This window comes from Gobio gobio (assembly GCF_949357685.1).
Source record: "Gobio gobio genome assembly, chromosome: 18".
Taxonomy (NCBI): Eukaryota; Metazoa; Chordata; class Actinopteri; order Cypriniformes; family Gobionidae; genus Gobio; species Gobio gobio.
Genome location: NC_137111.1, coordinates 32332543 through 32344734, shown reverse-complemented (window position 1 = coordinate 32344734; position 12192 = coordinate 32332543). Strand labels below are relative to the sequence as shown.

The 12192-nt window shown below is 40.3% G+C and overlaps 1 protein-coding gene across 7 annotated transcripts in view; it reads left to right on the top strand.

Annotated features, from left to right (window-relative positions):
- Nucleotides 1-12192, top strand: part of sorbs1 (sorbin and SH3 domain containing 1) — a 61190-nt gene that overhangs the window by 33108 nt on the left and 15890 nt on the right. For 6 of the 7 annotated variants that reach the window (XM_079843447.1, XM_079843444.1, XM_079843445.1 and 3 more), the window contains exons 14-15: nucleotides 4261-4310; nucleotides 7091-7263. In XM_079843447.1, the coding sequence (XP_079699573.1) occupies nucleotides 4261-4310; nucleotides 7091-7263 (223 nt within the window). Of the gene's footprint in view, nucleotides 1-4260; nucleotides 4311-7090; nucleotides 7264-10098; nucleotides 11455-12192 lie in introns of all 7 variants that reach the window. The other variant, XM_079843448.1, reaches the window with a different exon arrangement.

The window sequence follows — 12192 nt, the reverse complement described above, 5'->3', positions numbered from 1 at the left end:
ATATATATATATATATATATATATATATACACACTGCGGATCCCCTTTACAGTGAAGTCAACATTTTGCACCGCCATGTTTCTACAGTAGCCCTAAATGTCTCAGACGACATCTTTGTCCTGTGTCGGCCACCGTAGCTTCTCTATGTGCTTTAAAATGGAGGGGTGAGCCGCCACAAAAATTTACACAGTGCACATTTAAGTAGCAAATCAGCATATTAGAATGATTTCTGAAGGATCATGTGCTTTGAAGACTTCAGTAATGATGCTGAACATTCAGCTTTGCCATTACAGGAATAGAAGAATCTGGTAGTGTATATATAGTATAACATCAGATGTTGTTTAATATATAATATAGTATACTATCAGAGGTTATGACACTATATTGCAGTTTCTCGCAACACAAGAAGGGATCTCAAAACTAGTCTAATGACATGCTCTTTATGGGGAAAAAAAGCATCGCCAGCAAAATTGTCACAAATCTATGGTGAATATTCAATATATGACCCAGCCTACTCTTACTGCCCATGCATGCCTCTTGTGTATAACGAGTCTTTAGAATCGGTTCTTCTGACAGTGAAACCAAACCCTTGAGCCACTGAGTCACAGGCTGCATTCCTGATGGGTAGACTCATAAATCTGACCATCAACGTCATGGCACAAGTTGCTAGAAGGTTCCTGTCTCTTTCCAGATTTCCTTGTTTAGAGATGAAAGTGAGGTGTCACCTCCCTTGAAAGCGGGTGTCTCAGAGTCTGCTGATGCGGCCCAGTCTCGCTGTGTTGATGAGGCAATGATAAAATACTCATGACACCAGTCCTAGTTTCAGAAGCCTGTGCGAAATTCTAATTAGCTTAGTAAGATTCCCATAAAAATGTTTAAACACATTTCTAAAGCTATGTAAACACTCTTGCAAAAAGGGTTGAGATTAGTTTTGTTAGTATTAGAAATATGAAGAACAGTATCCATCAAATACTGTATACCAACTTAAGTTCTGAGGCTGAGGTCACAAAAAGTTCCAGTAATAGACTTGTTGAGCTTGTTGATTCCTAGCTGGGAGCAACTTTAAGTATGAAGCTGCGTGTGTGTCTGTGTCTAAGTGGGTCGAAGGTTATTGGGGACCGCATGTGACCTGGCTTCTTCTGTGATTGACACGTTAAACTCTATGATAGTGACAAACACAGTCAGCCCGTCTCCTATACCCTGTGTATGGAATGAGACATATGTACTGTACCAGCAGTCCATATCCATTATGTGTTTGTTTCAATTAGGCACAACAATGTTCCTGTGTACAGTAGAAGCTGTGCTTTGATTATAGCAGTTTATCAAAGAACGAAAGAAAAATGTCGCATATAAGGTACTTTCATAAACGAACACATACAGTAAGCCCCATTTGTTCATGCGGTTATGTTGCACAGCAGCCCTCACTCACATTGTATGCTATTTATATAATAGAAAAGTTGTAAATTTTCTTGAGTCAACTCCTGCACCTGTTAGGAAACTAGCACATGAAAATGAGCAAACATTATTAACACACTATTCCACTGACTAGCCTTAACAATCAGGGGAAAGGCATTTACATCCTAGGAAATACTGCGGTGAACATCTCTTGATCTTTATTGTGGCCTCCTTAGGAGGAGAATTGAACACATTGTGACTTATCTTAAAGGGACAGTTCACCCAAAAAATATATAATTTACTCACCCTTATTTCATTCAAAACCTGGATGATTTTTTTGTGGACCTCAACAACTTCAGAATATCTTAATTTTTGTTCCAGAAATGAAAGAAAGTCACATACTGTAGGTTTGATGACAGAATTTTCATCTAAGGGGAAAAAAAGATAGATTCAGTGTAAATTCTCCAAATTTAGTGTTAAGGCCTACATGCTTAAATTAGACCCTGTATACCCTGATGTGACAAATGGACATGTACCAGACGAGACGACGGGAAATTTTCAAGGAATACTGCCTCAGCATTATTACTTTTACGACTGAGATGTCATTTCCTTTAAAGTTAAACACCTTATATGAGAAATGCTATTTTGGTTGGCATTTCAAATAACGTAAGGCTTTGAAACAGTATCCCCTGTGACATACTGTGCACGTCACTTTCACCCACCGTCTCCTTGGGTCATGTCAAGAATGTCAAGTACCCAGCTTAAATCTCACTTACAACAACCCTGACTTCACTTTGGTGGCTGTTTGTGAGTGTATTTCCTCTAAACTCAAGGGCCCTTATAGTCCTTCTCGCAGACAGATACAAAATTATCTTTTTAGTCTGTTTACACTGTTTTTGTACACCGTATACTTTAAAAACACTTTTTCCCCTGCTGTCAGATACAGTATATGAAACGTCCTGTACTTCATAATGAGTTCTAACTTCATTGCATTATTTCACTTTCTTATCTTAACAGCTGCATCACACTAAGGTATTGTACTGGCTGTCTCAAGTATTTAGATTAAGATGCGTGGCACTTCAGATAAAGCTTTCATGCATGCTTCCTGTTTGCTTATTCTGTGCCAAGTCTCGTGCGAAAGCCTCTTGGGATGCTATGCAGGCTGTTTTCTGAAAGGAAAGGAAAAAAACGGACAAAAATACTAGAGGTCGCTTTGCAGACGTAATAGCAGCTTATGTCACTGGGTGTTCCTCAGGAAACAAACTTCTAGAACATGACGCTGTATAAATAGAGCGATATTCTCACACAAAGCCTGTATTCATTCGCGAAGGTTATTCGTGATCCTCTTTACCCAGCAACCAATGGGATGAGCATGTTGCGGTCAGGAGTTGAACTTTTCTTCTGTCGGTCAGAAGAGGGGGCCGTGGGGTGCTGGCACGCATGTGGCATACCTCTAAAGGGACAGCGGCAGGCTGGGATTGTGCAATCGTATTTGCAAACACCACTTGTGCTTTTTTTTTTTTCTTTGGAGGTGTGCTGTCATGCTATTTTTACCATCTGTGACGTGCACTTTGGGAAAAGCAACAGAAACAGCAGCCTAAAATTAAACAGTTCTAAACCATTCAAAATGCAAGGGGGTACACGCCGTCCCAGTGAATGGCTCTTTCTGATCTGCCGTCGGGAGTTGCTGCCCAGCAATAACTGCTACTCTCCTTGTTGATTCAATGCATGCAGTGCTGGGTATTTACCTACACATTTTAGTCCGTTACTGATTATAAATTGCATGATGAAAATTGGTAATAAGTAACGAAATCTATTGGATTACTGTAATCTAATCTGACTACTTTTTTTGTTACTTTTAGGTTCACCGTTTATCACATTGATTTTAGTAAGATTATTGTGTACCACCACATCGATATAAAAATACAAAGAGAAAGAAAATATATATTTCATTCTTTATTATCAACAACTTTAAGTGCATTAAATGTCAGGGTTTCCCAAACTGGGGTTGTGAAGGAAATGCAGTGGATTTCCGAATTGAGTGAAAAGTTAAAAATAAAAACTATACCAGAACACTAGAAATACTTTTTTTGTTTTCCTGCGTAGTGTGAACATGTGAATGTGTTGTTAAAATGAAATATAAGTCTCAGGGGGACTTAGGCAAGTCAATATTTTAGTTTTAAGCAATGCGTCAATAATATTAAACCATATAATCCTTTAAAAGCTAACTGTAATGTGATCATAAGCATTTTAAAATGTAATCTAATTACAATGACTTAATTTTTGGAATCTGATTACATAATGCTGATTACTACCCAGCACTGGACGCACATTATGTGAACTTCCTTTGACGTACTAATAATATCAGCCCTGTCATTTTGTACAGCATGTCCGATCCAACTCTCATGATATTCTTAATATATGTGTGTAAATCTGTTTGTGTGTGCGTGTCTGTGTCTGCCCATGTAATTTGGCCCACTTCCCGCACCAGCTGGTTAATTGTCTCCCTGTCTGGCCGGCCAGTAATGAGAGTGACTCAATAGAAGACAAAAGAGAGCCTCGGTGAGAGACAGCAGCTGATTGGTGGAAGCGCTGACAGTCCCCTCCCAAAATGGGCGCCCCTCACAGCCCCTGCTAATCCCACCCCTCGCTCCCAGTCGCTTGTTTTCCCCCCTAACTTGCATGCAGGCCAAAATACTTGCTTACTTCTCCACGCTACGCTTCGTCCAGAAGACCTAAGAGTTTCAGAGCTTTGGACACAGCAGACGTTCGCAAGCCTGACTGACTAATGCGCCTTCTCTTTCCAGCTGCCAGAGAGTCAAGCCTTTGGAGCTATCAATGACTTCTTTGTTTGGTTTGTTGCAGAGTGCCCCCTCTTTCAGCCCATTGGAAACATCTTCCGACCTACAGCAATAGTAAGTCCATGCTTCTTTTCTCCCCTCACAAATGTTCCTTTCCACCATTTTTTCTGAGGTCTAGTTGTATGTGGGTGTGTATGTGTGTCTGTCTTGCTCTCCAGCCATCTATTCTCAGGCAGAGCTGTCACGGGGCTCTGGAGATATCCCTCGTTTCCTTTTTCTGTTTCCTGAACGACCATTTGCAATACAGGCTGTCCAGTGTAGGCGGTCGTGTGATGTATGTTTGTAAGCATGTGTGCGTGCGTTTGTGGAGGAGCGGCCACGAATAGTGTGATGATTTGTTTTCGTGCTGAAACTAGTGTCTGAAAATAAAGCCTGGATGTCTTTTTAAGAGAGATAAGGGACCTCTTACCTCCGCCCATTCTGTTAGCAGAAATCCCCCAAATCTTAATGCGCTGTTTGTGAAGGATGCAGTGAAGTGTCATTTTTTTTTATTGACAGCTTTCCCTGTGGCATCTACTGTGCGTGATAATGCCTTCACAACATAACACTGATATTATGTCTTTATATTTGAAGACATTTACATTTGAACAAAATATGCTCATTTATTCAATTGATTAAAATCGTACTTTTTTTTATTATATAATTTACAAAGAAAACATTCATTGGCTTAGCAGATACTTTTATCCAAATGAAGAATACAACAAGCGATTAATCTTAAGGAGGCAATGCAATACAAAGTTTCAAACATTGTCCAGAATAATACAAGCTAAAACAGGGAGAAATATAAGATATACTGGAAGCATAGAAGAAGAATTAATTGTATTGATTTTTGCATTATTTTGAAGCTTGAAGTTACAGAGTCCTCTAAATATTTTTACTGTGCCTGTGGGTAGAACATTTCATTCTTAATGTTAATATTTGCAGAAAAACATCTGAAGTATTATTGAAAGCATCTCCAACAAAAATACAATCAATTTAATGTCATGTAAGCTCTCTTTAAAAGCATTCTTTAACATACCCGTGTGTTTAAACGGTAAATAAACATCAGTTTAACATTTTTTCCGTGCTTCCTTTGCCAAAAATGTAACTGTAAAACATACAAATGAATGAATCTTTTGTGGTATTCACATCTCTCTTAAGAATCTGTGGCATCTTTTAGCCTAGCGGTTTTCACTTTGGTGTGAGGATCTTTGTGATGTTTGGATGTGGTGTTTATTGTGTTATCAAAAGCCACATGGTTTAGTTATAAACCAGGAGGCCAACTAGTGTTCAGCCAAAACACTAAACCAAAAATATGCTCTCATGACTTGAGGAATGTCTGAGAGACAAACCCTGTGTAAGTGTAACCCTGAGAGAAACATAGTTTTGCCTTATGGCTAACAGATCCTTGAAAAGGAGCTGAACAGCATGAAAATACTTCAGCTTTACTAAGGGTCAGATAAATCTGGTAAGACCATCTCCGCTCCAGCAGTTGTCAGGCAGCTGCTCAGGTTCCTGAGTTTGGAGCCAGTGGCGTCTGGAATGACGTGCTCACCTCTTCTCACTTCTCCAGCGGAAAGCATCCCAGGCATCCCAAGGGTCATGTCATTCTTCATGGGGACTTTATTAGGTGTACAGTATAATGGAATAATTCATAAAGCTGGAGTCACAAGAACGGTGTATTGTACGCACACATCAATTCTGTTGAATAACGGGTATTTTATTGTTTCCAACTATGAAAAAGTAGGAAAGTATGCTAGGGCCCTTAGGATTTTATTGGCATGTTGGCTAGTAACTGTTAATATGATTCCCTCTGAAAAGAGCTGCCGATGTATAGGACCATTGTCCGTGCATTTAAAATCCTTGTCATGGATAAATTCCCTCCCAAATCACTTAGCACATAGCCCATGTGAGTCTGTTATGTTAACCCTGATGGAAAAACATTTGGAGTCTCATTCTCTTCAGGAAGTCTGGTTTGGGGGTTTGGGCACTTGTAAGTTGGTCAGGCTGTGAGACTAGCTAGACCAATCTAAAATGACTAAGACCATCATGCGTTTTTGTTTTTCAGCAGAGAATAGTCTGCTAAAAACATAGCATGGCCTTACTAGACTCCATATTGTTGATTTATTGCATACAGCAAAGAGACTAAGATTGATAAGTAAGCATGATATACTTTCAATTCCCCTAAACCAACATAGACCACATCTCATTATATAGGAAGACCTGACACAAGACAACTTATTAAAGGTGTGCATCGCTAAATAACTTCTTACTTTCCTGTAAGCACATACTATAGGTTTATATGACTAACTTCTACATGTGGAAAACTTCACACATGTTTTTTTTTTTTTGAAAGGATGCCACACAGCACAGGCCTCTGAGGAATGTTCTGATAAGGGCCAGAGCAGCTGGTGCTGTCTCATCTATATCAAAGAGCAAACACAGGCTGACTAAAAAAGTTTTAAATGGTTTGGCAACATTACAAGTCAATTAAAAATTCATATTTTTCCAATCATGTCATCATTCTTTTTTAAAATGAGTAAAATCATGTAAATATGAATCACTTTAAAGCATATAATAATAACAATAATTAAAAAAAAAATGTTTCCCAAATATTTCAAAAGTATAGGCAGGCTTAGTTTGTGTGCTCAAATAAATCTTCAATTTGCAGTGTTCAAAAATATTTTCTATAGTATTTTTATTTCAGTAGTATAGTATTTTCTGTTTTCAATATCTGCTTTTAATAAAAATACATGTATTTTCATTTAAACATGACACTAGCATTGTGTTCAGACATGTCGCGTGAATATGATGATTTATGTAAGTCACAGCCTCATATCTCTATTTGTGCCCAGCTCAACCTGTAAAGCAGGCGACAGTGAGGCAGAGAAGGACAGCTTGTCTGCCAGCGGGCAGGCAGCTCCAGAATGTGAACGGCACATTTACAAGAGTGTCCTGGAGGGCGGCGACATCCCACTGCAGGGCCTGAGAGCGCTTAACAAGCGCCACCCCAGCACTTCTTCTAAAGGTAGGCTTCCAGTCCAGTTTAATTCAGTAAGTGCAATTCAGGTTTGAAATGATTTTGATTTAATGATTTATAATCGAAATATGATTAAAATCATGCCACATTATTGTAAAGGCGATCCATTTGTTGCCCGTTGAGCCCTCTTCATCAGCATTTTCCACATTCCTTGCTTCACAATACCACACAAATAACACAGCTCATTTGTCTTTCTGTGTTTCGTTAAAGCTGGCCATTTTTCACAGTTGACACATAACAGATGTCCGGTTTGACCTTTAGTCATTCACTCGACGCCGGCCTGTTAGACAGAATAGGCACATGAGGTTTGGCTCAGTTGGGTGTCCGACTGCTTTAGAAGTGGGCCACAGTGTGGACGGTGAGGAAAGGGGGTGGACGTAGAGATTAATAGGGGGATCTGATGGTAGACACTCACTCTGCAGAGAAGATAAACATGCAGCATGTTCAGGGGTGGTCAGGTATGAGGGGTCAGCTGTCAGTGTGAGGTCATGAATGGAATGCTAGTATATTTGACCCAGAGGATGGCTTGGGTCAGCAGGGGGGCGTAAAGCGGAACGAACAAGGGATGATGACTGTATCCGTTAATAGTTAACATGACCCATGTTTAGACAGAGGCTTTGTTGACCACTGTGTGAAGATCTTTTTTTAACTCTTGTTTCTGTCTGCTTTGAATGTCCAAGATAACATGTTTTGCATGCAGAACATACAATGCAGTGTATCTTGTTATGACTTCATAAAGTTGTGCTTCTAAATGCATAATTGAGTATAAAGAAATCATTAAAGACAAAAATATGAATTAAAGCACATTACAAAATTTTGAGCTGAGGTGTTAATTCAAATGATGTAAGTTTCCCTATTCCTCCCTGCTTTTAAGTAATCATTACTATCTATATAATGTTCCTGCTCATTTTTTTTGGCAATATAATTTAAATATCTATTAACATTCTGCCTGTAATTCCTGTGGATAGCAGCTGGTAACATCACAGCACACTAGAGGTTTCTTTGGTGAGAAATCCCAAGACTTGTGGAGCACTCAAGTAGTGCTTTCATAAGTTTATGACCACAATGGGAGTAAGTGCCTGTCTTGGAGTGGTTTGGGGGAGTCTGTGATAGGTCAAAGAAAAAAGCATATCGGCACATTTGGACAAACCTTCACAATAGGTGAATTTAGTTGAACCAAGTCAAGTATAGTAAATGCAAAGTACATTTTTTGTGCATATGTCTCTTTAAAACATAAACATAAAAGAGTAACTGAGCAGGTGACATGAATTACCATGGGAGTCACATGCATGTTGGAAGAGATGTTCCAATTGGCAGTTTAGTGGTATTTTGATTAATTGTCAGTTGTAAGTTAAAGTTTTTTTTAACTATACTAGCACTTATTTATGAATTTGAAACTCTGCTTACACAGGATTCATTGAATATTTTGGTTTTGTTTTGCCAGAAGTAAAATCTCTTGTCGTTATATGATTTATTAATGACTTTAACAATTTCCCAGAATTATATTATTTTAAAAAATGCACCATTAAAATGGATGGATTTGAATCAGCACAGTAAAATAATTCCAAACATGCTCTTCTTTTATATGCTATTCTTTTTAGTATAAGTAATGTTTACGTTATTTTTTTTTTTTTTACTTGATCATTTACTTAATTTACTTGATGTACTGCCGTGATTCCCCCCCAACCTTTCTTGCTCCAAAGTGCAAACCCCGGCCAGCAGCCAATTCCGTTGGCCAACTCCATCATGTAGTCTCCTGTCAAGTTCAGACTTCATGCATTCAGTTCAGTATTCAGAAAAATCATGGATGGATGCCATCATGACGATGAGTAATTCTGCTGTCTATCAGAATGTGCTATCAATGCTATACTAAGGTTAAAAGAACGCCGACTTTTTGGGACTTTAGCTTATTCACTGTATCCCCCAGAGTTAGATAAGTCCATACATACTATTCTCATCTCCGTGCGTGCCATAACTCTGTCTGACGCACCCACCACTAGCCTAGCTTAGCACAAAGATTGGAGGTAAATGGCTCCAGCTAGCCTACTGCTCAATAAGTGACAAAATAACGCCAACATTTTCCTATTTACTTGTTGTCAGGCGCTGCGTAATATCACTGCGCCGCTGCACCCTTGGCACGGCAGCAAAGTTCCTTGATCATTACGCAGGAATGAGAGTATAGTTCCTAGCCATATCGTTCTAGAAATTCGCAACTTTTCATTTTACGTCGGTCTTAGTACACAATGTAACTATACACATTACAAAATGTAATTAGGAAAATGTTGGCGTTATTTTGTCACTTATTGAGCAGTAGGCTAGATGGAGCCGTTTACCTCCAGTCTTTGTGCTAAGATAGGCTAGCGGTGGGTGCGTCAGAGTTATGCATGGAGATGAGAATGGTATGTATGGACTTATCTAACTCTGGGGGATACGGTGAATAAGCTAAAGTCCCAAAAAGTCGGCGTGTTCCTTTAAGATTAGGGTGGAGTGTTAAGGTGTTAGTATTTGTTACAAAGTTGTGAAGGTAATCAGCACTGTGATTGACATGACCAATGAAATCTTTAGCAGCGGCTGCGGGATGAGGTTTGCACTTAACTAGTTTGGGAAAAATGTATGCAATGTATTGCTCTCAAGATTTACACAGTTAAACAGTTGAACCTGCTTGAATGCTCTAGATAAAATTGACTTAAGTTGGAATATTTATGTAGCAATTAATGTAACATTTCTTGCTTTATTTGCCAGTTGTGTGATACTGTTGTGTTCGTGCTTGTTGCGAGTGTAATCTAATGCCCTGTTTGTTCTGTTACCCTGCATGCCTGCCAGTGGATTATAAAGGTGGGAATGGCTGTATGATTTCACCCTGCTCTTCTGTAAATACTCACTCAGTTCTTGCCACTAATGCACTAGCTTCTCAATATAAGACTAAAAAGTCCTTGTCAGCCGCCAAAGCCTGCATCCCTCAAATCCTTCCCTCCAAGTTTAAGCCCAAGCTATCGCCCTCTACTGATGAGAGCCTGGAAAGACGGACCGAGCCGACACAACACCGGCCCAAAGCGCACAGCTGTGAGGATCTGCATCCGGAGTCCTGTGGCTCACAGAATGGAGATACGCAGGATGCCGATCACAGGTTAAATTCAGCTTGCAAGGGCAATGGTTCACCTGAGGGCAGGAACCTTCATAAAAATGGACCTGTTGTGGGATCTGTGAGGAGCACAGCTGAGTTCTCTGCCCTGTATCGAAACATGCACAACATTCAGAGGCCGAGCTCCTTGGGCTCTAGCCCAAACGGTAGTGTCCGCTGCCTGGCTTCCTTTTTCGAGAAGCCGGGGGACGACATTACCCTGGAGAGGACTGAGATCATCCCCCGGGATTCTGTCACTTATCGGGTGATGGAGTTTGAGCGTATTATTCAGCGTTCAAACTGTGTGCCCACTCGCTCCGCCTCGATGCCCATTCTCCCTAGTAACCCAAGCCCTTGCCACAGCCCTGCGCCGGCCTGCTTTCTCCAGTCCGCTCTATCAGCTGAGACTCTAGTCATGCCAGAGCCTGCACATACTGAGGACTGTCCAACCATGAATACAGAGGCCCAAACACCCAAAGAGGAAGCTTTTGTGTCAGACGAGTGCCTGAACACCTCAAGAATTGACTTTCCTTTGGAAAATGAGGGCAAATCAGAGGAGAAAAATAGTTGCATTCAGGATGCTGCCAAAGAGACGCCCTCCAGCGGTACCTCAGAACCCACAGGTCACCATCACCACGATCACTTCCCCTTCCACACCAAACAAAGCAAGTGTAAAGGGACCTGCCCGGCTTCCTACACACGTTTCACCACAATCCTCAGGCACGAGCGGCAACAGGCCAACACCCTGCAGGAGAAGAGATGCGCTGCCCCAAGAAACTTGCTTCTGATGGGACCAGCCCCTTTCTCCTTACGGAGGTCCCTACACAGTCAACAGGCCAAAAAGACTTGTGCTCTCTCCGCCATGAAGCCCATGGGCGGAGACCTCTTCTCGGCCAGACCGAAGCCTGTGATTCCCCAACGCCTGTCCTCTTTGGAGGTGCTGGAGAGGCTCAGTAATGGAGAGAGCGCTCCCTGTGAGGGGTGCAACACGGATGACCTCATGGATGTGGAGGGCTCAGAAGCCAGTAAAGATCACTCTGAAGGTGGCTATATTGAGAGTGTCATGAGTGTCAGATTGTCCACACTCATGTTCGGGCATGACTATGTCTGTGATCACTCATCTTCCTCCAGCCTTTCTCTCCTGTTTGCTCTTCTGTCATCACCGAGTGACTTTACTTTTTCCATTTCTGTCGTGTGCACTGTGTGGCCGACTTTGTGTGGTTTGTAACCATTTCAAATGTGTTATTTCACTTTTTGTTATTCTCAGACTTCCACTTCAGCCATTTATTATTATTTCAATTATAATATTTTTCATTGCCTTTGTAATACATTGTCCAGAATTAGTCAGAAACTATGACCAGACATAAAGCAGATCAAAGTCTTGTTAAAAAGTACCACCCATAGAGTGCAACAGTGGCTGACCCTTTCAGCTGCCTTGATTCTGGAATTGTTGTTCCAAAGGGATTTCAAAGCATTCTTCAGTCAACTATAAGCACTTTTTATTTTTTTATCTTTAATTTTAAGCAAAAATGTGTTTGAAATTCAAGACAAAACAACAAAGGTACCTTAAGTTGTTTTGTGAGGGAATGATCTATACATTCCATGAAACATTGAGAATTATGTAATTGAATCATAAACAGTGATATACTATAAAACTATTGACTTACAGTAATAGATTATATACATATATAATAAATTATATATAAGACAAGTTTATATACTGTATATAAACAAATGTATTCAATTATTAACCCTCATGTCGTTCCTTAACTTATATGACTTACTTTCCTCTGTGG